The 27,906-nt window shown below is 55.9% G+C and overlaps 1 protein-coding gene across 1 annotated transcript in view; it reads right to left on the bottom strand.

The window, feature by feature from the left end:
* Window positions 1-4,903: 4,903 nt before the first annotated feature.
* MSN (moesin) overlaps window positions 4,904-27,906 on the bottom strand; it is a 41,498-nt gene continuing 18,495 nt past the window's right edge. Inside the window, exons 2-13 of the mRNA XM_038748345.1 lie at window positions 13,672-13,755; window positions 10,263-10,358; window positions 9,876-10,150; window positions 9,521-9,604; window positions 9,072-9,218; window positions 7,696-7,792; window positions 6,928-7,091; window positions 6,618-6,748; window positions 6,353-6,513; window positions 6,056-6,148; window positions 5,233-5,457; window positions 4,904-5,103 (exon numbers count right to left, since the gene is read on the bottom strand). Coding sequence (XP_038604273.1) covers window positions 4,939-5,103; window positions 5,233-5,457; window positions 6,056-6,148; window positions 6,353-6,513; window positions 6,618-6,748; window positions 6,928-7,091; window positions 7,696-7,792; window positions 9,072-9,218; window positions 9,521-9,604; window positions 9,876-10,150; window positions 10,263-10,358; window positions 13,672-13,755 — 1,722 coding nt within the window. The 3' untranslated portion in view covers window positions 4,904-4,938. The remainder of the gene's footprint in view (window positions 5,104-5,232; window positions 5,458-6,055; window positions 6,149-6,352; window positions 6,514-6,617; window positions 6,749-6,927; window positions 7,092-7,695; window positions 7,793-9,071; window positions 9,219-9,520; window positions 9,605-9,875; window positions 10,151-10,262; window positions 10,359-13,671; window positions 13,756-27,906) is intronic.

The raw sequence follows: 27,906 nt of genomic DNA, 5'->3' as shown, positions 1-27,906 counted from the left end.
CTGCTTCTCATAGTAAGCACTTAACAAGTACCATTATTATTATTATTATTATTATTAATTAGAATTCTCAATCAATGGTATCTGTAGAGTACTTACTGTGCGCAGAGCATTCAACCAAGCACTCGGGCGAGTCCAGCATAACAGAATTGATAGACATGCAACTTGTACTTCCCAAGCGCTTAGTACAGGGCTCTGCACACAGTAAGCGCTCAATAAATACGATTGAATGAATGAGTCTTGAGGAACAGGGTGGCAGCCAGGCAAGGAGAGGTAAGAAGGAAACCTTGGGCCCCTCTCCATTTCACCCTGGACGCCCCGGCAGGCCGGGTTCCACCAGCAGCGGAGGAGTCTGCGAGTTCGCTGGTAGGCAGGGCCCAAGGATCTCTGCAGAGGTGCTGAGGGCGGCTCCTTTCTTGGCCCGGGTTATTCATTCATTCAATCGTATTTATTGAGCGCTTACTCTGTGCAGAGCACTGTACTAAGCGCTTGGGAAGTCCAAGTTGGCAACATATAGAGACGGTCCCTACCCAACAACGGGCTCACAGTCTAGAATGGATGTCTCACCTATGCCTGGGAGTTCCCAGGGGATGGAGACACCCCCCCTGCCTTGCTCCAAGGTTTCTCTCTCCGTGGCCAGGAGGATGGTCCTGGGAATCAGAGGGCTTGGGTTCTAATCTTGGTTCTGTCAATGACTTGCTGATGATGATAGGGTTTGTTAATAATAATAATACTAATTATGGTATTTGTTAAATGCTTACGATGTGCCAAGCACTGTTTTAAGTGCTGGGTTACAGTCCCCAGCCCTCGCCCGCCTCCCACCAGAGGTTCATGCCCACTCTGGGCCCACAAGGAGAAAGAGCTGCCAGCATTCTGGGGCCCAACCCCGACCCTGCCGCCTCCACCACTCAGGACTCCACAGCTGCAGGATCCGGGAGTCATGGCAGGCCTGGCCCGTGCCCCCTCCCGAGGCTGGGGAGCCGAGCAGGGGGAAGTCAAGGCTCATGGCTTGTGGGTGAGTGCCCGCACAACTGCCCCTGGCCCCCGCAGGAAGCCCCTCTTTCCCCGTGCCAGGACGGAGGCAGGAAACTGAGGGTCCCGTCCCGAGCCACAGCACAGTTGGGAGGGCCCAGTCTGCCCTGCTCAGGGCCAAGTGGGCACCGGGCAGAGAGGGCGATGGTAGCCCGGGTGCAGAGGGGTGTGCCCACCTTAGTCCTGGAGCAAGGGCCCTCTCCTCTTAGTGAGCACTCAGAACAGAGCCCTGCCCACAGCGGGCACTCAGGACAGACGGCCTGCTGACAGACCGAGGGGCGATGCCCCCAGCTACCAGGGGGGCAAGTAAACCCTCGGGGACCGTGGGCCCTGCAGAGCTTGCCCCTGGCTTTTCCCTCCCCACTAGGCGCCCGCTGCCCATACACCTCTGCATCAAACAGAAACTCCTCACCACTGACTTTAAAGCACTCAATCACCTTGCTCCCTCCTACATAATAATAATAATAATGATGATGGCATTTGTTAAGCGCTTACTATGTGCAAAGCACTGTTTTATGCACTGGGGGGATTATTATTATTATTTCTGGCTGAGGAGCAGCATGGCCTAAAGGATGGAGCAACAAATCAGGGACAGCCAAATTACCAGAGAAGTAACGTTGCTCAGTAGAAAGAGCCTGGGCTTTGGAGTCAGAGGTCATGGGTTCAAATCCCGGCTCCGCCAATTGTCAGCTGTTTGACTTTGGGCAAGTCACTTCACTTCTCTGGGCCTGTTACCTCATCTGTAAAATGGGGATTAAGACTGTGAGCCCCACGTGGGACAACCTGATCACCTTGTAACGTCCCCAGTGCTTTGCACATAGTAAGCGCTTAATAAATGCCATTATTATTATTATTATACAAGGTGATCAGGTTGTCCCATGTGGGACTTGTACCATGTCCCTCCCTCTTTATATTCGACAAACACTCTCCCCTCCTTCAAAGACTTATGAAAGGCATATCTCCTCCGAGAGGCCTTCCCTGACTAAATCCTCTTTTCCTTTCCTTCAGCTCCCTTCTGTGCCACCCTGACTTACTCCCTTTATTCAAAGCAGTGTGGCTTAGTGAAAAGAGCCCAGGCTTAGGAGTCAGAGGACGAGGGTGCTAATCCCGCCTCTGCCACTTGTCTGCTCTGACTTCGAGCAAGCCACTTAACTTCTCTGTGCCTCAGTTACCTCATTTGTAAAATGGGGATTAAAAGTGTGAGCCCCTTGTGGGACAACCTGACTATGCTGTATCTACCCCAGTGCTTAGAACACTGCTTGGCACATAATAATAAAAATAATAATGGTATTTGTTAAGCGCTTACTATGTGCAAAGCACCGTTCTAAGCACTGGGGGGGATACAAGGTGATCAGGTTGTCCCACGGGGGGCTCACAGTCTTAATCCCCATTTAACAAATGAGGGAACTGAGGCCCAGAGAAGTTAAGTGACTTGCCCAAAGTCACATAGCTGACAATTGGCGGAGTCAGAATTTGAACCCGTGACCTCTGACTCCAAAGCCTGAGCTCTTTCCACTGATCCACGCTGTAATTACTATTATTACTCATCCCCCCTCCCGGCCCCACAGCGCATATCCATATCATTAATTTATTTATATTAATGTCTCTCTCCCATTCTAGACCATAAGCTCATTGTGGGCAGGAAACGTGAATGTTATATTGCAATATTGTATAGTGCTCTCCAAACAGTAAGCTCTCAATAAATACGATTGACCAACTGACTGACTGCCTCCATCATGGCTCCCAATAATAATAATGGCATTTATTAAGCGCTTACTATGTGCAAAGCACCGTTCTAAGCGCTGGAGAGGTTACAAGGTGATCAGGTTGTCCCACGAAGGCTCACAGTCTTCATCCCCATTTGACAGATGAGGGAACTGAGGCCCAGAGAAGTTAAGTGACTTGCCCAAAGATACACAGCTGACGATTGGCGGAGCCAGGATTTGAACCCATGACCTCTGATTCCAAAGCCCAGGCTCTTTCCACTGAGCCACGCTGCAAGGTCCTCAGCTTCCCACTCTGGTGGCCCACAACACCTCCTCCCCCGGATCCGTCTACGGCTCTGCTCCACGTCACCGTACCCGCCTCACTCCACCCCGCCAGGGCCCAGGAAAGCAGCCCCGGCCGGTCCCACCTCCATGGAACCTCGGGAAGACCACGGCGGCTGCCACTGGAGCGGGCACTGTGACCACGGTTGAGACTGTGGACACTGAGTTGTGAGGATCTGGAAATTCTGCTCCTCTAGGGTCCTACTGAGCTTTGTGTTTATTTGGGGGGACTCGTCCAGATCTTTATGTTATCGCCAATAATAATAATGGTATTTGTTAAGCGCTTACTATTTGCACTGGGGTGGATACAAGGTAATCAGGTTGTCCCACGTGGGGCTTACAGTCTTAACCCCCATTTACAGATGAGGGAACTGAGGCCCAGAGAAGGGAAGTGACACACCAAAGGTCACACAGCAGACAAGTGGCAGAGCTGGGATTAGAACCCACGTCCTTTGACCGCCAAGCCCAGGCTGTTGCCACTAAGCCACGCTGCTTCTTAGGTGGTGGGTGTTTTGTTCCATCTCTCCCTGGGGTCTCTCTCCAGTTCCTCCCCCCACCATCCTATCAGATTGTGAGCCCCCAAGAGATAGAGACCGTGTCTATTTCTCACCTGCGTATTCTCTCCCAGCGCTTAGTACAGTGCTCTACACATAGCAAGTGCTTAATATTATTGCTACTAATGCTGCTACCGCCATTACCACCATCACCACCTCTTGGCTCCGGCCCTGTGGGATTCAAAGGTCCAGAGAGGGCCGATGCTGACACGAGAGAGACCCGGATCAGAAGCCCAGAAGGACTTCCAGATCAAGGGTGACTATGCCCGGGAAGAGGCAGGCTTCCGCGAATCAGACACACCCGGAAGGCAGAAGTGGTTTGTCTAAACTTTATTGGCACATGAAATGATAAACCCCTCCAGACAAAATGAACCAAAAAAAAAAAAAAAATCTAAATTCTTCCTCTCTAGAGTGCCTGGGGGTGAGGTCTTGGCTAAGGTCCTGAGGTCACCCAGAGGCTTAGAGGGAAAGACTGGTCACACGTAGAGTGTCAATATAATTTACAGCAATAAACCAAACCTAGGAGGGGCAGCTGGCCCAGGAAGAGCCCTCGGGACGGGACGGGAGGAACGCTGCCGTGAGACAAATAATAAAAAAAAAAATGTAACTAGAATGACCTATAGTGATGCCGAGATCACTAACACTGAAAGCTTCTTACATTAATCTTCTGGCAAAATATCCTCTTTATAATACAGTATACATGTCCCCTGGGGGAGGGGGGAGGAAGAGACCAGGTCTGGGAAGGGGTGGGACGGGGGCTGGTCGGGGAAGGGACCAATATCCTGCCCCCTTGACTACGGTTTTCTAGTTGTGCATAGCTAGAGGCAGAGATCCACATTGGGTTAGGTGCTGTTGGGATACAGAGATAATACTGGTGAGGGCCGTGAAGGGGCTGGGGGGAGGCTCTCCCCCAGGGTGGCCTCCGACCGTGGGGGACAAGCCACGGACAGGCACGAGGGCAGCCGCTGGCTCCTCCTGAGACAGGCGGACGGCATGGGAAGACTCGGCCGGTGCCCCCAAGGCCGCCCCAGGCACTTTGCAGGAGGGTGGGCCCAGGCCTGGGGAAATACTGCCAATCTGACGCTAACACTGAAATGCCCTGTCCCCCCACGTCCCCCATGCCCAGGAGGGCTTGCATAGATGGGCCGTGCCCCCTGAACCAGTGCACCTGGCTCCCCCTGCCCCAGCTGGGGCCAGGGCGGGGGACGTGGGCGGGCAGGGGTTTCTCTGCGTCGGTGGTCGGGCGGGGGCGGGGGGCACAGCTGCGGGGGTGGGAAGCTCGCTGGGGGGAAGGGGGTCCGGGGCGGTTACATGGATTCGAACTCGTCGATGCGCTGCTTGGTGTTGCCCTGGCGGATCTGGCGCAGCGTCTTATATTTGTCGCGCCCGAGCCGCATGTTCTCCGCGTGGATCATGTCGTTGGCCGTCTTCTTCGTCTCGTCCCGGGCATTGGCCAGCTCCGACGTCAGCGCCTGCAGGGGCGGGGGCTCAGTCTGCTGCCAACCCGAGTTTGGTCGGCCCAAAAGGGAGCGGGGCGGAGACGGGGCGGGGACGGGGGGCGGCGCGGGACGACCCCCTCCCCCCGGGGCCCCAGTCCGCACCTTGAGGTGCTTCTGGACGCGCTCGTTCTTCTCAGCCTCGGTGGTGCGGTCCTCCTCGCTGCGGTCCTTGGCGGTGGCGTGGGCCCGCAGCTCGGCGCTGGCCTCGGCCGCGTTCTCGTCCTGCTCGTCGTCATGCTCGTTCTCGGACTCTGTCACGTGCGGCGTGCTCGTGGCGCTCTTCAGCTCCTCCCGTGTCTTCTCCAGGTCCGCCTGCACCATCTGGGCCTGTGCCCGGACAAACACGCACACAGCCCAGCTCAGCTTGGCCCCCACCCGCTTCAACAGCCAGCGTTGCAGGGGACGGAGGGCACAGTCCACCATCACTGCTCTCTCCCGAGGGCCTACTGGGCTCCCGGGCCCCAAGGTGAGGTAGATAATGCCAGAGGGCCAGTGCAGGGGGAGGAGGGATGAATCGGGGAAGGCTTCCTGGAGGCGGTGCGATTTCAGGAGAGAGGAGGGCACGGAGTTTCCCCGTCTGTGTCCCCTGGGGTGAGCAGGCTCACGGCTGGTGAGCGACGTTTGCCTTTCCTGGCCAGGGCCAGACCGGCTGGAGGGAAGACACTCCCCTGGGGACCCAAGACTGCCAGTTGCCCACGTGAGAGGATGCCCTCCCCCCTGGAAATAATCTCCACAGAGAGAGGATGCCTGCTCCACTGATCTACACAACCGGGGAGGCTGGGGGAGCCCTTGAAAGGCCCGGCTTAGGCCACGCGGCAAGTCAGATGCTGGCCCGGGGCTTCACCGGGCAACTTCACCCTCTCCGGCCCCCCCCCACCCGATTCAAGCTGGGTCGGAGCGGACCGGACCAGACCGCCGCTGCTACCTTCTGCTGCCACTGCTCAGCCTCGCTCTCTTTCTTCTGCCGAGCCGCCTCCAGCTGGGAGATGCGTGACGTCAGCTCTGCCATCTCGGAGGCCTGGGCGGGGACGGACGCCAGGAATCAGGGCCCGAAGGTGCCACCTCACCCACCCCGGGAGGGCCAGCCAGGGAGCGAGATGCCGGCCCCGTTCGCGGGGGGCAGGTCTGGTTGCCACAGATGGCCGAGGGGCCGAGGGACCCCAGTTGACCGGGCTGGGACGGGCCTCACCCCTCACCCCTGGGACCCGGCCGGTGGCCGTACCAGCTGCTCCTGCGTCTTCTTCTGGTCCCGAGAGGCTCGGAGCAAAGCTTCCTTGGCCTCCTCCGCCTCCTGGCGCTCCCTGGCCAGCTTCTCCGCCTCGTCCTGAGCGCGCTTCCTCTCCTGCTCGAGCTCCAGGGCCCGGCGGGTCTGCTCCTCCAGCTCTGCGGCAGAGGAAGACAAGGGTGGGACATCGCTCGCGCTGTCCCCGGTCCGGGCATCCTGCCCTCCACCCACCCACCCACCGGCCCCTGGACTAGCGCGGTACCGAGCTGAGCCTTCTTGGTTTGCTCTTCAATCTGCCTGAGGCGTTCCATCAGCTCCTCCTTCTCCCGCTCGATCTTCTCCTTCTCCTTCTCCGCCAGTTCCCGCTTCTTCTTCTCATTCTCCAGCAGGGCCCTGGGGAGGGAGAGGGGGATGGACCGGGCCCCGGAGACACAACCCGGCCTGACTCTCCACCCCCAGCTACCAGATCCTTGGGGGGTCCCTTCCAGCCCACCACTTCCTGCACATCCCCCCAGCTGTGGCGGCTCCTCCTGGGCACCGCTCCCTGCCCTCCGCGTTTGGCTGGTGCCCACCTCTCCATCTGCTTCTGGTGCTTCTCCTCTCGGGCCTGGGCCTTCATCTGCTGCACCTCGATGGTGTCCGGCTTGCGTCGCCGCATGTACAGCTCGTGGTTGCCCATGCACAGCGCCAAGATGCGCTTGTTGATTCTCAGCCGCGGGGCGTAGAACACAAAGTCCTGCACAGAACGGGGCGGGTGGGCGAGGCAGCAGAGCCCAGCCAAGTCAGGGGAAGCATGTGCCCCCGTGACACACCCAGTCACATGCACTGCCACCTGAGTGTGTGCACGCATGAACACACAGGCACACAATGCACACCACCTACACGCACATCCTGCCCGAAGGGGAAGAGAGATAGCAGGGCTCCTCTTCCTCTTTCCCATAGTCTGGGGCTCTCCCTCCCATGGGGCCCTCCTCCAGATCTGTGGGGCACAGTGGGACCGGGCTGGGAAGTGATACAGGCAGCGCGGAGCTGCAACGGAGCTCCTGGTTTATCCCCACCGACCCAACTTCCCCACCGTCTCCTGCCTCTTGGACCACAGATAACTTAAGAGGGGCAGGAAGCAGCAAAGCCATCCCACCCACGAGTCCTTACCCCAGGAGAGTTTGGGGGTCAGGACTATGGAGGGGGAGGAGGGGGCAGGGAAGGGCATCATGGCTTTGGGTCGAAATCTTCTTTATTCCTGGCCCCGTCAGTCTCCCAACGCCCAGTCCCCGGGGGTGACCATGGGGGTGGGAGGTGTGACAGGGTGGGGAGGGGCAGAACAGGGCGGGCATGCTTACTGGTGCTTTCTTGTCAATGGGCTTGATGACGAACTTCTTGTCGTTGAAGGAGATGTTCCGGATCTCACTCCAGGGAAACCCGATCTTGGGGGTCAGCCTGCAGGGTGGCGGGGGTGGAATAAGAGGGGAAGGGTTCAAGTTGACGAGCCCCACAGCTGGGGGCAACCGCGGCTAGGGGAATCTGAAAATGGGGATGTGGACTGACCGGGAGCCCCCCTGTCCTACCGGAGGGGCTGTCCACCTATTAATGACCTGTGCCCTCGCCACAGCAACCAGACACACGCACTGATGAAGATGATGACTTTAAATGGCAAGAAGCTCACGTGCATGGTCATGCCAAGTGCATGTAACATACCAGCACGTACTACACCTGTGGACGGTGGACGGTGTGGGAAGAGAAAGAAGTAAGCAGCATGGCTCCACCTTCTAGGCGGCCCGCAGGTAACTGGGAAGGGGATCCCTGGTTAACAGCTGGGTGGAGAGAGAAGGGGAGAGAAGGGTGGGGGACAGGAAAGAGGGGAAAAAGGAGGGGAAGGGGGGGAGAAAGAAGAGAGGAAGGTGGGGGAAGAGAGAAAGTGAGAGAGAACGAGAGCAAGCAGGAAAGCAAGAACAGGTGAGAGCTAGAGCAAGGGAGAGAATGAGTGAAAGAGCCGGAGAGCGTGAGAGAGCAAGATCAAAAGAGTGAGAGTGTCAATAAGAGTGAGTGACAGAGGGTGTGTATGGATGAGTGGGAGTGCCCTGTGTCCCCCATCAGAAAGGGACAGCGGTGGTGGGAGGGATGGTATTGTGAGCCCCAGAGGACTCCTCGGACATCTTTCACAGTTCCCCCAGCCAGGAGCATGGGCTGCCAGTCGAATGTCTGGCAGAGGTGCTGTGTGTGCGTCCTTCGTTACGGGGCAGGGGGCGCAGACCCCAGACCAGGCCCCAGAGAGGGTCCCAATGGTCAACCTGAGGGCAGTCCCCGGACACCTAGGGCCCAAGACGTTGCAGAAAACAGGACATCAGCAGGCCGCGATGACCTTTTCTCTGGCAGCTTGGCTGCCACGGCACTCCTCTTCCCCAGCCAGAGCGGACCCCCGTCGTCACACCCATCGCCAGCGTGGGGAAACCGGATCTGGCTCACCCAGTTACCCGGTGGACAAAGAGACCAGAGCCAGCGGAACGGGGACTCCGGTAAAAAGCGGCTGGGAAAGGGTCAGAGCTTGGGAGACTTGCAGGGGGCAGGGGGGTGAGAGTGGGGGAGTCAAAGGACTGGGCTGCCCACACTGGATGACCGAGGGAGCCTCTCTAAAGCGGGTGGGAGCCCTTGGCCCTGGCGGGAGGCAGGGGGATGGATGCGATGGCCAATCCCACAGGCGGGGGGCTGGGGGACTGACCGGTCATTCTGCTCATAGATGTTCAGGCCCAAGGCGTCCACCCCAAGCCACAGCTCAGAGCCTTTCTTGTTCTTGATGCTGAAGTAGTTGACACCATACATCTCCAGGTCCTGAGCGATCTTCAGGTATTCCAAGACAGCGTCTTCCCTGCGGCGCCCGAAGGGGAGGAAAGTTGGGAGCTGGGTAGGCGGGCTTCCCGGGGCCTGGCCCTGGCTCCCCGTCCCCAAGGCTACCCCGGCAGCCAGGCCAAAAACAATTCTATCCCAGGAACCCACATCGGATTGGGGACGGGGAAAGGAGTGAGACGGAGTGCTTGGCGGGGGTCTGTGGGAACTGGGGGATTCCTCCCGCTCGGTGCTGGGGACACAGGCTGGAGACCGCGTCAGCCGCAGTTAGTGCAGGAGGAAGTGCCCGCCCGCAGGGGACTGCCCGCTGCCGGGCGTGGTTACCTGAGCATGCCGCGGTGCTCCTCATGCCACACTTGGATCCTTTCCTCCCACTGGTCCTTGTTCAGCTTGTGCTGCTCCAGGACCCTGGAAGACCCCGGCAGTCAGCCCCGGGCGGCCCTGTCTACCCACCCAGGAGGGGCTGCCTCGGGCCAGAACGGGAAGCGGGCCGGAAATGCAGCAGAAGGGAGTTAGGGGAGGGATGAGGAAGAGCTTCCACGGGGGTACGCTGGGGACCGGTGGCTCGCCCCAGAGAGAAACCTTTGAGCTTCAGAGTGCCACCCAGTCCGCCGCCCGCCCTTCCACCGGCCCGGCATCAAGCCCACCCTCCCAAGGCCCAGCCCACTGGCGGACTCACCTCTGCGGGAGGAGCTTGTCTCCAGCCAGATAGCCAGCCTTGTGCACGTCTTTGCTGAAGTCCCCGTATTTGGACTGCACGGCGTAGGAGGCCAGCAGCACGGCAGTTTCGGGTGGGCAGTAGATGTCATCGCTGAGGATGCCCTCCTTCACTTGCAGGAAGAACAGGCGCTGGGTGATGTCCTGGATCAGCTCCTCGGACACATCCTCGGGGTAGAACTTGGCCCGAAACTTGAAGAGCAGGGGGCTCTCCTTCCGCACGTCCTGGGCGGTCACCTGGGGGTCACGTGGGAGAGCCGGGTTGAAGGCCCCCCTCTGTATCTGCCCACCCACGCCCACGCCCCCAGAGTGTCTCCTGCCGGCCCAGGACGGAGAGCCGGCCGCTCACCTTCTTGTTCAGCTTCAGCCAAGTGGAGAAGCCCTTGGTGTCCTGGTACTGCAGGCCGAAGAACCACACCTCTCTCAGGCCGATGGTCTTCACAACCTGTGGGGTGACCGGGTGGGCCGGCCGGATGAGGGAGGAGCTCGGCTCCCTGGGACGCCCCCCCTGCCTTTCAGCCCCATTTCCCAGATGGGAAAACAGGCTAGGAGCCTCAGGCCAGACCTAGGGACTGTCCAGCCCCTCCTGACCGCAGCCCTGCCGCCGGAGACCAGCGAGGTGGAACCAGACAGGGAGAAGTGTGGGTGCCCCCTCCCAGACCCCACTGCTCGACTGGAGGAAAGAGGGTTGGGTTCCAGGGAGAGAGTGCGGTGGGGGAGAGGGAAAGAGAGAAGAGAGGGCGCAGCAGCCAGTCCTGCCCACTCAACCTGCCCTCTGACCTCTGGAAACCAGTCTTCAGCCCCACAGGAGCCGATTTAGGGGGGAGAGATCAGCCAGGATGGTGTGGAGGAAACCTCTCGGGCCTGAGGCCTGGCTGGGCAGGAGACGGAAGGAGGGGAGTAGGGGAGCAAGCTGGCCCTGATACTGTGCAGGCTACCACTTTCCGTACATGCCACGCCCCCGCCCAGGGACCAGCCCCAATGGGGTCCATTCCAAGAGAGATCCTCCTCCCCAAAACCAGGTCAGATGCGGACAGAAGCCTGGACCCTTGCCACTGTCTCTTGGGGGTCTTCGGATCCCAGAGCTGCCCAGGTCCCTGCGTCCTATCCGGCTCAGATCCCGTGGCCCCACTGGCAAAGGCAGCCAGGAGGGTGGCTCACGACAAAGGTCGCAGGGCCAGCGCACGTGGCCAGGCTGCCCTGGGCCCCACATAGTCCCCGTCACCAGATCACGTGGAACCACCGGGCTGAGAGGAAAAAGGTCTCTGGGATGAGACACAGCTTTGAGTCCCGTGCAGGGCAGGGACTGTGTCCATCCTAATTAACTTGTACCCGCCCCAACGCTTAGGACAGTGTTTGACATAGAGGAAGCACTTAAATACCATTAAAAAATAAATAAACAGCTGTAAGCCCCTGAGCCCCCCAGCCTGCAAGAGCCTCGTTTGGATTCAGGACCTAAAGACCGCCTTCCCTGGCCTCACTCCGACACCGCAGAGGTGTCCGAGATTCACTCCGCACCCCCGCCGGCGATCTAGAGAATTCATGGAGCGGGCACATGTGTGGCATTCCTGGCACAGAGCGGAAGGGGGAGGAATGTGGAGGAGGGAGCAGAAACCTTATATCCCTCCAAAATGCCCCTTCCCCATCCCCAGCTCCCAGGCTAGGATCTGACAGCAGATCTAATGAGGGTAGGAATAGGAGGGATTGTGGTCAGAGTTGATCTGTGCCCCCCTAACGCGCAAAAGCCCTGTCCACACTCAAATCGGCCTTCCAGCCCCCACCCCTACCAGGCGGAAGCAGCCCCGCTGGGCAGGGCAGCTGTAGGTCACAAGCCCCGGACACAGAAGAGGACAAAGCCACCACGGGGAGTACTGGCCACAGCCAGGGCCTGCAGAGGTGGTCAGACCGGACGGGCATGCCAGAGCCGAGGGAGCGGTCGCCCTGCAGTCTGCCGGGCGTCACCTGTGACAAGTGGCCGGACAAATGCCCCCACAAGGGTGGCCAGACACGAAGCCAGGCTGCCCGCCTTCCATCCACACGGCCCGGGTCGGGGCCCAGCTAAGCCCCTCTAGACTATAAGCTCGTCATGGGCAGGGAATTTGTCTGGAATATTGTTACATTATACTCTACCAAGTGCTCTGCACACAGTAAGCGCTCAATGACTAATAATGATGGCATTTATTAAGCGCTTACTATGTACAAAGCACTGTTCTAAGCGCTGGGGAGGTTACAAGGTGATCAGGTTGTGCCACGGGGGGCTCACAGTCTTCATCCCCATTTTACAGATGAGGTAACTGGGGCCCAGAGAAGTTAAGTGACTTGCCCAAGGTCACACAGCTGACAATTGGAGGAGCCGGGATTTGAACCCATGACCTCTGACTCCAAAGCACGGGCTCTTTCCACTGAGCCACGCTGCTTCTCTAACTTTCCCAAACGCTTAAGACAGTGTTCTGCACCCAGTAGGCACTCAATTAATACCACTGATTGATTTTTTTTGATCTACTGGGAGAGAGAGGATGGAGGTAGGGAAGATGGGAGGGATGGGGCGGGGCAGACCTGACCAAGATTCATTCATTCATTCAATCGTATTTATTGAGCGCTTACTGTGTGCAGAGCACTGTACTAAGCACTTGGGAAGTCCAAGTTGGCAACATATAGAGACGGTCCCTACCCAACAATGGGCTCACAGCCTAGAAGGGGGAGACAGACAACAAAACAAAATATATTAACAAAATAAAATAACTAGAATAGTAAGATAGAATAAATAGATAGAATAGACAGATGATATGCCCCCATGCCCAGACACCTAAACCCGGAGATGGCTTACTCTGGCTGCTGCTGGCCACAGTGGCAACTGGCCACCTATCTCCGTGGGAAAGAAGTTTATTATTATTATTATTCTTATTATTATTATTAATAACTGAGGGTGTGGGAGGAGGCTTGAGGGGCAGCCGCTGAGGACAATTCTTCCGTCTCCTCCCCAAGCTCAGGAGTAACCTTGGGCCAACAGTCATTCCCACAGGCCACAGGACTCGGTCCTGTTATCCCTGGACTAAAGAGGCCCTTCCAGGCACTTTGGGGCAGTGGATGGAATCCCAGACCAACCACCTACCACCCGCCTGAGGAGGGACATCTGGTCGGCGGTGACTACCCCCCACCACCATCCCGGTCACTCCCCTGCTGGGTCAGTAGAGTCCCCTCCCCTTTCCCATCCCCATCCGCCCCAGCTGTTCCCGGGGCCTGGGCCAGTGCCCTCCCCTCCACCAGTTTCCCAGGCGGGCCCTCCTCCACCTGAGCTTTCCACAGAACCCCACCCGGCCATTCTGGCAAAACCCGCCCATGGCCTCCGACCAACCACGGCCACAGCCCTAACAGGGGCAGGGAAGAGGAGAAGAGGGGGCCAGGGGCTGTTGGGGAGGGAGAGGAGGGAGGGGCAAGGCTTTGGACTTAATAAGGGTCCTTGTTCCCGGGTTTCTATGGCCCGGGCTCCCGCCCAAGCCTCCCTCCCACCCCGGGACGCCGTCCACGGGACAAAGATCCTCTGTGCTGGGTGGCAGAGGGGGTCGTGCTGCCGGGCGAAGGGGAGGGAGGGAGGGAAGGGGCCCAGCCCTGAGCAGGCAAGGATGCTCCCTGGGGCTGGAGCCAACAGCTCCAGGCTCCTCTCGGCCCAGCGGGTGGGGGTTTCTGCCACCAGCACAGGGAATCCTGGGAGAGCTACCCCCACCGGCCCACCCCCACCCAGCCCCCACCCCACTGACCTGGTCGAACAGCTGCTTCCCGGTGGTGTTGGGCTGGATGGCGAACTCCAGTTCCGCATCCATGGTGGTCACTCGGACGCTGATCTGAATGGGGAGAGCAGACGGGGCCGTCAGTCAGACCACAAGCCCTCCGCCCTTCACCCTCCCCCGCGAGCCCACAACGCCCGGCACAGCATCGGGCACAGCGAGGGTGGCGTGTACAATATGGAGGGTGGCACGGAGGGGGAGCAGCACAGCGGAAGTTGCAGCCTAGCTGCCAGTAGCTGCTCTCGGGGTTCAGGGCAGCAGGCCTTCTGATTCCTCTCCTCTGAACCGACCAGCCCCCGATCCCAGCTTCCGCCGTCCACCCGGAACCCAGCCTCTGGCCTCCATTCACCCCTCTGGACGTGGCCTGAGCCCCCATGCCCCTAACACCAAGCCACACAGTCTACCCTGCGTCCCTGACAGCTGTTCCCCAGGAGTGGCCAACCCCCACGGTCAAAGCCAGGTCCTAGATATGCCCGTCCTCAGTAACCTCCTGCCCCATGGACTTCAGCAGGTAGCCTCGGACTGCCTCCCCCTCCCAGCTGGGCAAGGCGGGGGTCCGGGGCCTGGGGGCTCAGCTCTATGATGGGCGATGGGAAAACCGAGGGAGTCACTGGTGCGGGCAAAACCTGGACAGCAGGTTTGGATGGATGAATGGACAGACAGACGGAGAAAGAGGGGGCTGCCCCTCTGACTCTGAGATTCCTAAAGCCCTCGCACTGGAAGACCACCAAGCCGGGACCCGAAGGGGGAAAAGGAGGGGGGTTCCATGCCCCTCCCTCCTCACAGAGGACAACTCCGATACACCAACACCCCCTGAGCCCATTCTCCTGCAGCTGGGCCTATCCCAGTCCTGGAAGTCGTTGGGATAGGTTGGGCGCTGGCCCGGCCCCACTTGGACGGCCAGGGGACGTGCTGGCAGCTCGGCTGGGCTGGGGGGCCCGGAGAAAGCCTGTGGAAAAATTGGCCTCCCCATCCCTTCCTCTGCCCAGCTAGAGCTCTAGGTTCCGGCCCGTGGGAGAGAATGACACGTGACCACGTCACCTGTATATATGTATATACATTTGTACATATTTATTACTCTATTTATTTTATTTTGTTAATATGTTTTGCTCTCTGTCTCCCCCTTCTAGACTGTGAGCCCACTGCTGGGTAGGAACTGTCTCTATATGTTGCCAACTTCTACTTCCCAAGCGCTTAGTACAGTGCTCTGCACACAGTAAGCGCTCAATAAATACGATTGAATCAATGAATGAATGAAATGACCAGGGGTCTCCAGTTCGCAGTCTGGATGGCCCAAGATACAGCTGGAACCACTTGAGGACGTTGGGGAGGGGGAGAGGGGGTCGGACACCTTTTCCACCCATGGGGACAGCTCGGACACTGAGGGTTTGGGGGTTCTCACATCCCTTAGCCACCCCTGCACACAGGACCCCACCCAGGCCATCCTCCCGGTCCCACCCAACCCGAGGTTGTGCCGGGAACCGGCGGTCAGCAGGGTGATCTGCGGGCAGAGGGAAGAAGAGCACCGGCCACGGTCAGCCTGGCACTGACTCAGCTGTGCCCAGAGAAGAGGAAGGGGCAGGAGGGTCGGGAGTCCCCCGTCTCACTGCTCCAAACTCAGGGCTCGGGGAGAGCGCAAAGAGGCTTTCCCAGTATCCTCTTACAACAGAGCCGCCCTGAGAGGTCAACACCTTAGGGCCGGCCCCTTGGACAATATTATTATTATTATTGTAATGGTGGTATTTGTTAAGCACTTACTGCGGGTCAAGCACTGTACTAAACACTGTGATAAATAGAAGACAGTCAGTTCCCACAAGAGGATCACGGGCTAAGTAGAAGGGAGAACCGGTATTGAATCCCCCTTTTGCAGATGAGGGAAATGAGGGGCACAGAACAAGCTCCACAGGAGGTAAGCGGCAGAGCCGGGATTAGAACCCAGGTCCTCTGACTCCCACCCCGATGGCCATCTTCTCCTCAGCCGGTATCCCCGCTCTTTCTTGCTGACCCACACCAAGGGACTGTGGACCCGGGGACCCTCCAGAACAGAGGCATATGATAGCCTCTCACCCCCTCTAGACTGTAAGCTCATTACAGGCAGGAAATGTATGTTACATTGTACTCTCCCAGGCGCTTAGTACAGTGTTCTACACACACTAAGCGCTTAATAAATACGACCGATTAACTAAGCCAGAGTAACTCTCCCCACCTCGCCCTTTCCACTCCAGAGGCTTGGCTTCTGACGGCGCGCCTGGCCCGGAGAATCGAGCATTCGGCCACGTCCCCACGAGCACAGCCAGGTTTGGCTGCCCCGAGTCGAGGCGGGGAGGGGAGTGGGGGGTTGTGTCCAGAGCTAGGACAAAGACCCTCCCTGCAGGAGCCAGGCTCCGAGCAGGGGAGGATCCCCCCCTCAATTAATTATGGTATTTGTTAAGCACTTACTGTGCGCCAGGCACTGCACTAAGCGCTGGAAAGCCAGCAGTGACCAGTGCACCTCAGATCTACAACCTGGGAAGGGAAGTGGGGATATCTCTTCTTGCCCTAAGACGTGTCCACCTGGCAACGTGGGGGCCACGAAGAAGCTGTTTTCCTCGATGGAAACACCCTGAAGGTGCCCCCACCCTCCCTGACCTCCTCTCAGGCACCCCCTCCCAGCTTCCTGGAGTCGGCCTCGGCCTCAGCCCCCGCGCTGGACGCCGCCGGACACAGACAGACGCGGTACCTGGTATAGTTTATCTCCTCCCATGGGCTGCTCCCCCGCTCCTCCCAACTCAGCGAAATTTAAACCCTCCTCCTCCCCGTCCCAGCTCCAGAACAAGGCTCTCCTGGAGGTGAAGAGAATAATAATAATAATAACGATTGCTCTATTTGTTAGGCGCTTACTGTGTACCAGGCACTAAGGTGGATATGAGCAAATCGAGTAGGACATATCCCCGTCCCACACGGGGCTGACGGTCTCAATCTCCATTTTACAGATGAGGTAATGGAGGCCTAGATAAGAGAAGTGAGGAGAAGGCGAGGCAGGAAGAGGGAGCAAGGCAACCCTCCCCAGGGACACGATGAGCAGGCTGTGCCAGCACTGAAGGTCAGCATGGGGGTGGCTGGAGAAAGGGGGATGTAGGATATGAACTCACAAGGCCTCTCCCGGCCCGGGGAGCCTAGGAGAAACCCCTAAGCCTCCACCCCTCCACCAGGCCCCCCACACCAGCTTTCCCCGGCCCCCTCCTCCCCCCGGCCCCTAGTATCACTTCCCCAGTGATGCGTCATCCACTTCCCAGGCCCCCAAGTGGGGTTCTGCTTCTCCCCTCCTGCAGGGAGAGTCCATTTGGCCAGCGTCCAGAGGAGAAGTGTGGCGGCCGCCGCTACTGTGGCAGCCCCGGCGCCTGGGCCGGACAGAGGGTGGGTCCGTCTGTCGCTCATCTGTCTGGGGCTGGGGCAGTGGCCGGCAGTGGGCTACAGGCGGGCGGGCCCCTGCCTTCACCGGACCAATAATGATAAAATAATCATCATGGTATTTGTTAAGCGCTTACTATATGCCCAGCCCACCGGACCCTAACCCGTCACCCGAGTGGCAGCCCCCTGAGCAGGGCCTTGGCCAACATGAGAGCCCCACCGCCGGCAGCCCCGCCCAGCTTCCAACCAGGGCCCCACGGTCACCCTCGGTCAAGACCCTCAGATCTCCCAGAATCACCGGAGCTGCAGTGGGATGTTACCAACTTGTACTTCCCAAGCGCTTAGTACAGTGCTCTGCACACAGTAAGCGCTCAATAAATATGATTGATTGATTGGTATGGGGGCCGGGCAGGAGACTGATGATTCATCCTCTGCCAAGTGGCAAAGTGAGAGGCAGGGGGATTACCAGGGTGACCGTTGGAACCCAAAGCCCCCCGCATCCCGGACTGGGTCTGAAGGCCGCGGTCCAAAGCCGGGGCCACCCCAGGGCAGCCACCCTGCCCTGCCCAGGATATCCAAGACCGTCGCCCGGGGCCAAGTCTGCATCTGCTCTGTCAGCCACCCTCCCCGTCACTCCCATTCTGGCCCCCACCCCAACACCGCCCACTTCCGCCTGCTCTTCCAGGCCCAGCTGCCTCCGCCACTGCCTGGCCCCTGAGGGCCTGGGGAACGGGAAGGGGGTGAGGGGCCATCTCCCCAAGATGCTCAATCCCCAGTGGCTCCCACCAGCACAGACTGTCCATCGCTCCCTATGCCCTGCGCCCAGGGGAACGACGTTGCCAACTTGTACTTCCCAAGCGCTTACTACAGTGCTCTGCACACAGTAAGCGCTCAATAAATATGACTGAACGAGGGGCCGCGCTAACTCTGAAGTTGTGGGGTGACAGCAGGGGGGCACAAGCCTCTTTTGGCAAACCCCTCGCCCCGGATCCCCCGAACTGAAATCCGGGGACTCGAAGTGACTTCGGGCCTACAAGCCAAAGTGGCGAGAGGTTTGGCGGGGGCAAGGCCGAGGGGAGGCTGAGTCAGCCACTTCCCAGCCTGCCCCTCCACCCTCCGTCCCAGAATCCCGGGGACCAAGGCCCCTGACCTACTTCCTCCTTTTCTTCAGCAGCAGGGGCGGAGGGGGAGGAAGAGGAAAGCCGGGCATCAAACTGGCTGCCACTTGGCGCTCCTGGGGAGGCGGTGGGGTCACATGAGAGGGCTTACAACTGCTGAAGGGATTTCAGTCATTTAGCCCCTGAGGGTGAGGGTCCGGGGCAGCTGACCCCTCCGCACAGGGAGGGGCTGAGCCTGGGGAGAAAACACTCTTCTGGGGGCACCGGCTATGAGTGGGGGGGCTGCTGGACACTGGAATGCCCTCCCTCTGCCCATCCGCCAAGCTAGCTCTCTTCCTCCCTTCAAGGCCTTACTGAGAGCTCATCTCCTCCAGGAGGCCTTCCCAGACTGAGCCCCTTTCTTCCTCTCCCCCTCGTCCCCCTCTCCAACCCCCGCATCTTACCTCCTTCCCTTCCCCACAGCACCTGTATATATGTATATATGTTTGTACATATTTATTACTCTATTTTACTTGTACCTATCTATTCTATTTATTTTATTTTGTTAGTATGTTTGGTTTTGTTCTCTGTCTCCCCCTTCTAGACTGTGAGCCCACCGTTGGGTAGGGACTGTCTCTACATGTTGCCAGCTTGTACTTCCCAAGCGCTTAGTACAGTGCTCTGCACACAGTAAGCGCTCAATAAATACGATTGATTGACTGATTGATTGAAAGTCTGCTCAGAGACCTTGGCCTAGTGGATAGAGCCCGGGCTTGGGAGCCAGAAGGACCTGGGTTCGAATCCCAGCTCCGCCACTCGTCTGCTAGGTGACGTTGGGCATGTCATTTCACTGGGCCTCAGTTACGTCATCTGGAAAATGGGGATTGAGAATGTGAGCCCCATGTGGGATGGGGACTGTATCCGCCCCAACACTTAATACAGTGCCTGGCACATATATTGATGCCTGTCTACTCATTTTGTTTCGTTTACAGTCTACATCCCCATTTTACAGATGAGGTCACTGAGGCACAGAGAATTTAAGAGAGAAGCAGCGTGGCTTGGGAGTCAGATATCATGGGTTCTAATCCCGGATCCGCCACATATCTGCTGTGTGACCTTGGGCAAGTCACTTCACTTCTCCAAGCCTCAGTTACTGCATCTGTAAAATGGGGATGAAGACTGTGAGCCCCACATGGGACAAACTGATTACCTTGTATCCCCCCGCAGCGCTTAGAACATAGTAAGCGCTTAACAAATGCCATCGTTATTATTTTGTTGTCTGTCTCCCCCTTCCAGACTGTGAGCCCGTTGTTGAATAGGGATTATCCGTTTCCAAATTGTACTTTCCAGGTGCTTAGTACAGTGCTCTGCACACACTAAGCACTCAATAAATTCATTCATTCATTCAATCATATTTATTGAGCGCTTACTGTGTGCAGAGCACTGTACTAAGTGCTTGGGAAGTACAAGTTGGCAACATATAGAGACGGTCCCTACCCAACAGTGGGCTCACAGTCTAGAAGGGGGAGACAGAGAACAAAACATATTAACAAAATAAATAGAATAAACATGTACAAATAAAATAGAGTAATAAATACGACAATGAATGAATGAAGCACTTTGCACTACAGAGAGAGAATGCACCCAAGCGACTGTGCCTCAGTGTCCCCAGCTGATACTCCGTCCCCCGGGGGGGGGCCGGCCCCTGGAGAGCTGAGAGATGGGGGTGAAGGGGAATGGAGGGCTGTTGTCCTGGGGAAAATTCACAGAGGAGCCTGCAGCCTCTGCACAGGAAGCCAGCCACATCCTCCCTCCTTCTAGCCACAGCACGCGGGGGTGGGGGGTGGCCCAGGCCCACATATGTTGCCAACTTGTACTTCCCAAGCGCTTAGTACAGTGCTCTGTACACAGTAAGTGCTCAATAAATACAACTGAATGAATGAATCAGGGCCCAGGACACTAAGAATGAGGGAGCCTAGGGCCCTCGCTTCTGCCAACACCGCTCACGTAGGGGCCACATGTCACCCCCCTTCCAGGGACAAAAGGGCATCCCCCTCCAGACGAGCCACCCCAGGCCACACGCGTGCACACGTTTACCTGCACACAGCCACTCGGATGTACCCCACTCTTCCCCACCATCAATCAAGTCCCAAGTCTTGTGCTCCCCCCCATCCCTCACCCCTGTCTTTTTTTAGGACTCCCCCCACCCCATCCCTAGAGCCAGCTGCCACAGAACGATCTGATGAGAACAACTACGGTACTTGTTCATTCATGCATTCAATCGTATTTATTGAGCGCTTACTGTGTGCAGAGCACTGTACTAAGCGCTTGGGAAGTACAAGTTGGCAACCTATAGAGACGGTCCCTACCCAACAGTGGGCTCACAGTCTAGAAGGTGGGCTCACAGTCTAGAAGTGAAGTTGCTAAGTGCTTACTCTATGTCAACCACTGTGCTGAGCTAATAATAGTAATAATGGCATTTGTTAAGCGCTTCCTATGCGTAAAGCACTGCTCTAAGCACTGGGGAGGATACAAGGTGATCAGGTTGTCCCACGTGGGGCTCACAGTCTTAATCCCCATTTTACAGATGAGGGAACAAGGAAATGAAGTGACCCGCCCAAAGTCACACAGCTGACAAGTGGCGGAGTGGGGATTTGAACCCATGACCTTCGACTTCCAAGCCCGGGCTCTTTCCACTGAGCCACGCTGGTTAACAGCAATGTAATCGAATTGGACACAGTCCCTGTCCCGCCCGGGGCTCACAGTCTAAGGGGGAGGGAGAACGGGTCCTGAATCCCCATTTTACAGAAAAGGAAACTGAGGCTCACAAAAACTACGTGGCTTGTCCAGTTGGCTGAAGCTGAGGTGGGAATCCAGATCCCCTGAATCTTAATCCTGAGCTCTTTGACTACGTTACGTTGCTTTCCAATCTGAGAAGCGACGGGGAAGTCTCCCACAGCTGGAGATGGGTGTGGGGTGAATCTGATAATAATAATGGCATTTATTAAGTGCTTACTATGTGCAAAGCACTGGATAATAATAATAATAATGGCATTTATTAAGCACTTACTACATGAAAATTACTGTTCTAAGTGCTGGATAATAATAATAATGGCATTTATTAAGAGTTTACAATGTGCAAACCACTGTTCTAAGCACTGGAGAGATTACAAGGTGATCAGGTTGTCCCACTGGGGGTGGCTCACAGTCTTAATCCCCATTTTACAGATGAGGTCGCTGAGGCACAGAGAAGTGAAGTGACTTGCCCAAAGGCACACAGCTGTCAATTGGTGGAGCCGGCATTTGAACCCATGACCTCTGACTCCAAAGCCTGGGCTCTTTCCCACTGAGCCATGCTGGGTCCTTTATGAAATTCCCCTGCTCCCAGAGCTCCTGGAGGACAGGGACCTGGTTGGGTTTGGCTTTAAGCCCAGGCAGCAAGGAGTTTGACCCTCTGGGCTTCAGGAAGAGCCTGGTTGCCGGGAGTCAAAGGGCCTGAGTTCTAATCCTGGCTCCGCCACTTGCCTGCTGTGTGAACTTGGGCAAGTCACTTCTGTAGCCTCGGTTGATTTTTCCATAAAATGGGGATTAACTCCCTTGGTCTTCCACGAGGGACAGAGACTGACTCCAGCTTTATTTTATTTTGTTAATATGTTTTGTTTTGTTCTCTGTCTCCCCCTTCTAGACCGTGAGCCCACTGTTGGGTAGGGACCGTCTCTAGATGTTGCCAACTTGGACTTCCCAAGCGCTTAGTACAGTGCTCTGCACACAGTAAGCGCTCAATAAATATGATTGATTGATTGATTGATTTTTCGGCATTTTAGTACAGTGCTCTGCACATGATAAGTGCTTAATGCCACAAGTACTATTATTATCATTATTACTACTATTAGGGAGGCTGGAATGAGAAACCGGGAGTGGCTAACCAGCTCATCCCCACCCGCCGCAGCCCTCCAAGGAGTCATAATGTCCAGGACGCCTCCTCTAGGAAGTGCTCCCTGACTGATGCCACCCACGTCACCCAGTGGGGTCGATGTGCGTCCGCCATCAAACAGCAGTGAGACCACCACGGGTCCACTCACCTTCCCAACTAATCCGGGAGTTCCACAAGGGACGGAGGCCACATCTGGTCCCCAAGCTCCGTCCGTCTGTCCCATGACGGGGCAGGGATACCCCCCACCCACCGACCAATCAGCACGTTGTCCACAGAAGCACATTAGCCAATCTCCAGGCTAGGCTTTGATCTCTGTGCCTCAGTGACCTCATCTGCAAAATGGGGATTAAGACCGTGAGCCCCCCTGTGGGACAACCTGATCACTCTGTAACCTCCCCAGTGCTTAGAACAGTGCTTTGCACATAGTAAGAGCTTAATAAATGCCATCATTATTATTATCTCACCACGGGTCACTGGGACAAGGACAGTGAGCCCTGGGAATAGGGCCAGACAGTTACAGCAAGAAAGATTCAAGTCAGACAGTGGGCTGAACTCCCTTTAAGCCCGCGGTGTGGTTTGAATACAGTCCTACCCGGGACAGGTAACTCCAAGGTCTCGCCTCAGAGAGTTTGCATCCGCACAGTCCCTCCTGGTCGCCCTGAAGGGGGTCACCCTTTCCCCACCCCCAAACACACATACACCTCCTAAGGGAAGGAAATCACACCCCCAACCCAAAGGGGGACAGCAATTCCTAGGAAAAGAAACCTGAGAACTGAATCCAAGAGACCCCATTCCCAGTCTGGTGCTCCCTAACTGGCCAGACTGGGCTGTGGGTGTCTCTGTCTCTCTCTGTGTGCCCCAGAGAGGAGAGGTTGGCCCACCACTTCCCCACATTTATTAATATCTCTCTCCTCTGACACAAGTCTTCTGTCCCACGACAAGCCACTCCTGGAGGAAGGCTGGGACTCCGGTCACAGGCTGGGAAGCAGGGCCGGCTTCAGACCAAATGTGCGGTAAGTAGTTGCCACAGTGCCTTCTCAAAGCGGGTTACCACTGCTGCCCTTTTCAAAGATGGCGGCAGATCAGCAATGGCCAAATGGACAGTGCTTTGCACATAGTAAGCGCTTAATAAATGCCATTATTATATTATTATTTGGTGAACAAGCTTAGTACAGCGCCCTGAACACGGTAAGTGCTCAATAATTACGATTGAATGAACCCACAGAGTACTGTTCTAAGAATCTGGGAAACACAAAAGGAATTAAAGGGCAATCCTGGCCCCCAAGGGGCTTTGCGATTAGACAGAGATTTGGGGAGTAATGCGAGTATCAAGACGAAATTCATCCCTTTGGCACCACCGGAGTACTTAAGTGTTAAATGAGGGATATAAGGAAGGGAGATTAGAGATTACTAAGGAAGTCCTCCTGGAAATTTTATCTCAGAAGGGCTTTGAAGATGGGGAGTACTGTGAGCTGGCGGATATAGAGCAAAACACAATGAGGAAATTGGCTTGAGAGGAACTGAGGTGTGAGCTGGGCTATAGAGGGAAAAGGGAGTGGATTGGTAGGAGGGCTTTAAAGCTGATGAGGAGAATGATGGTGAAGTGTTTCTAACGTGAGGAGGGATGGGAAACCACGGGAGGGTTCTGAGGAGTGGAGAGGCATCTGCAAAAGGATGATTTTAAAAATGATCAGGAAAGGAGAACGTTTGGGCTGGAGGTAGCTACCGAAGTCAATTTGAGATACGCCAAAGAGTTGGTCCAGCGTGGAAGGGGAGGAAGGGATGGATTGTGGAGACGTTGGGAGGGGAGAAAGAACTACTCGGTTTTGGTGATGACTGAATTTGCGGGTTGAAAGAGTTAGGAGCCAAGGATAATGCCAAGGCTACAGGCTTGAGACACAGGGAGGGTAGTGGTGGTGTCTACAAGTGCTGGGAAAGGGAGATGGAGAGGGTATGTGGGGGAATATGAAGGGGATCTAATATGGGAGCCAACCTAGGCGTGGCTCAGTGGAAAGAGCCCGGGCTTGGGAGTCAGAGGTCATGGGTTCTAATTCCGGTCAGCTGGGTGAATTTGGGCAAGTCACTTAACTTCTCTGTGCCTCAGTGGGGACTACCTGATTACCTCATATCTCCCCAGTGCTCTGCACATAGTAAGCGCTTAACAAATACCATCATTATTATTAGGCATGGGATTAAGACTGTGGGCCCCATGTGAGACAACCTGATTACCTGTATCTCCCCAGTGCTTAGTACAGTGCTTTGCACACAGTAAGCACTTAATACCATTATTATTATTACTATTAGGCATCACGTGCATGCGCGGTGGGAAATAAGGATGTCACACAGAACGTGGGGCAGAGGAGGGGGCGTGGCTAATGCCACCGTGCCCTGGGCTAGGGGTCTGTCTTATAATGGCATTTATTAAGCGCTTACTGTGTGCAAAGCACTGTTCTAAGCACTGTCTTGCTGGGAAGTTTGCAAGTGGGGATCCCTTGACCTGACCCCCCCCCCCAGTCTGGAGAGGGGGAGACTCCTCTCCAGGCCCATCACACCCTCCGGACCCCCACTTTGAACCCACCAGACCCAGGGCTCTCAGGTGCCAGGCCATCGGAGCGCTAGGAGGAATTCTCTAGACTGCAAGCTCGTTGAGGGCAGGGAATGTGTCTGTTTATTGTTATACTTTACTCTCCTAAGCGCTTAGTACCATGCTCTGCACACAGGAAGCACTCAATAAATACAATTATTAATAATAATAATAATGATGGCATTTATTAAGCGCTTACTATGAGCAAAGCACTGTTCTAAGCACTAGGTTAGCACAGTAACAGTAACAATTGATTCCTCTAGACTGTAAGCTCATTGTGGGCAGGGAGTGTCTTATATTGCACTTTCCCAAGCACTTAGTACAGCGCTCTGCACACAGTAAGCACTCAATAAATACCAAGCCGCCGCAGAGGTCCTCCTCACAGCACCAGCCCAGGTCCAGACCCCCAGGCCAGTTCCCAGAAGCAGCGTGGCTCAGTGGAAAGAGCCCGGGCTTTGGAGTCAGAGGTCATGGGTTCAAATCCCGGCTCCGCCACTTGTCAGCTGGGTGACTTGGGGCAAGTCACTTCACTTCTCTGGGCCTCAGTTACCTCATCTGGAAAATGGGGATTAAGACTGTGAGCCCCCCGTGGGACAACCTGATCACCTTGTAACCTCCCCAGCGCTTAGAACGCACGTAGTAAGCGCTTAATAAATGCCATTATTATTATTATTATATTATTATTATCCCAAACCCGAGATGAGCAGCAATCGGGGGCGGAGGGGCCAATTTTCCACTTGCTCCCGGCCTCCCGGGAGCAGCCCCATGGCCCCATTCCCAGCTACGGCCAGCTGGGCCAGGCCAGAAATGACACCTGGCTGGGTCTGCGGCGGGGGCCGGGGGAAGATCAGGGAACCTCACGACCTGGAGATGGATGGCCTCCCCAGACCATCAATTTCTCGGGTGGCGTGGAGGGGGGAGAACTCTGCTAGGGGCAAGGAGTCCCTGACTCTGCGCTGAGCGTACAGCCCCACAAGCGTCTGCCTCCTACCTGGCAGGACTGGCCTGGGGCTCAGGGCTAAGGCCTGTGACCCCAGGAAAGCCTGGGGACCCCGGAGCTGGGGGCTGAGGGGTCTCCTGGGGGGTGGGGGGCACAGTCAGGTTGGTGGGGACAAAAGAACGTACAAAGAGATGGTGGGGAGGAGCATTCCTGGGCAGGCATCCCTGGTGGTCCCTTCCCCAATTAGGGGGGCCTAGTGATTCAGCTCTACTCCTGCTGCTTCCTGCCCTCACTCCTGGAGAACCCCTTGGGATGCGTGCAAACACACACACAACACACACTACACACTCACTCACACGTGCAAACACTACACACTCACTCACACATGCAAGCACACACCCAGTCCCCAGAGCCAGGGGTGGGCTGACCAGCCATGTTTAAGTAAAACCTGAGAAAACAGGCGGAGCGGGGTCCTTGCTTTGTAGGGTGAAGAGGGGGAAATGCCCCCATCTCCTTGATGCTTTGGAGGGGTATCCATCCCAGGGCTTAGTACAGTGCGTGGAGCTTAATAATAATAATAATGATGATGGCATTTATTAAGCGCTTACTATGTGCAAAGCACTGTTCTATTATTCTAGAGAATAATTATTATTCTAGAGAAGCAAAGCACTGTTCTAACTATTATTCTAGAGAATAATTATTGCTCTAATAATTATTATTATTCTAGAGAAGCAAAGCACTGTTCTATTATTCTAGAGAATAATTTTTATTCTAATAATAATTATTCTAGAGAAGCAAAGCACTGTTCTATTATTCCAGAGAATAATTACTATTCTAATAATAATTATTATTCTAGAGAAGCAAAGCACTGTTCTATCATTCTAGAGAATAATTGTTATTCTAATAATAATTATTATTCCAGAGAAACAGCGTTGCTCAGTGGAAAGAGCGCGGGCTTGGGAGTCAGAGGTCATGGGTTCTAATCCCGACTCCGTCACGTGTCAGCTGTGTGACTTTGGGCAAGTCACGTCACTTCTCTGCGCCCTCAGCTACCTCATCCGGAAAATGGGGATTAAGACTGTGAGCCTCTTGTGGGACAACCTGATCACCTGGTATCTCCCCCAGTGCTTAGAACAGTGCTTGGCACATATCAAAATTATTATTAATATTATTCTAAGCACTGGGGAGGTCACAAGGTGATCAGGCCGTCCCATGGGGGGCTCGCAGTCTTCATCCCCATTTTATAGATGAGGTAACTGAGAAGTGAAGTGACTTGCCCAAAGGCACACAGCTGACAATTGGTGGAGCCGGAATTTGAACCCACGACCTCTGACCCATAATAATAATAATAATAATAATAAATAATGGCATTAAGCACTTACTATGTGCAAAGCACTGTTCTAAGCGCTGACACCCGTGCTCTTTCCACTGAACCACACTGAGCACTTAAACACCATCATTATTTTCAGGAAGGGCTAGGATTTACCCCCACCAATATGGGGCTGTCCCCCTCCCCCTGTCAGGGTTTTCTAGCAGCAAAGGGGAGGAGAGGAGGGCCAGGGTCCCCAGCAGGGCCTGTCTGGGCTTGGGGCAGACAAGCAGAGACAAGACCCAGGCTTTGGGCCTGAATGCACATAGCTCAGGGCTTTTTGTTTGCTATACAGGGCTCCATCTTAACCCCACTCACCCCTCAGGGGACAGGAATCAACCAGAGGCCCAGCCCTGGCCCTCCTCACCTTGCCCCGTTGGCCGGGACGGATGGGTTTGGAGCCTCCCTTCATAATAATAATAATGGTGGTGTTTGTTAACACTTACTGTGTGCCTAACACTACGGTAGATATGGGATAAGCAGATCAGATCAGGGTCCCTGCCCCTCACAAGACTCACAGTCTAAGGAGGAGGGAAAACAGGTATTTTAATCTCCATTTTGCAGATGAGGAAACTGAGGCATACAAGAAAAATGACTTTCCCAAGGTCACACAGCAGGCCCGGGGCAGAGCTAGGATCAGAAGCAGCGTGGCTCAGTGGAAAGAGCCCAGGCTTTGGAGTTGGAGGTCATGGGTTCAAATCTCGTTTCTGCCAATTGACAGCTGTGTGACTTTGGGCAAGTCACTTAACTCTCTGGGCCTCGGTTACCTCATCTGTAAAATGGGGATTAAGACTGTGAGCCCCCTGTGGGACAACCTGATCACCTTGTGACCTCCCCAGCGCTTAGAACAGTGCTTTGCACATAGTAAGCGCTTAATAAATGCGATCATCATCA

This window comes from Tachyglossus aculeatus, chromosome 6 (assembly GCF_015852505.1).
Source record: "Tachyglossus aculeatus isolate mTacAcu1 chromosome 6, mTacAcu1.pri, whole genome shotgun sequence".
NCBI classification, from domain to species: Eukaryota; Metazoa; Chordata; class Mammalia; order Monotremata; family Tachyglossidae; genus Tachyglossus; species Tachyglossus aculeatus.
Note: the sequence above shows the minus strand (reverse complement) of the source record. Positions and strands in the feature narration are given on the sequence as shown.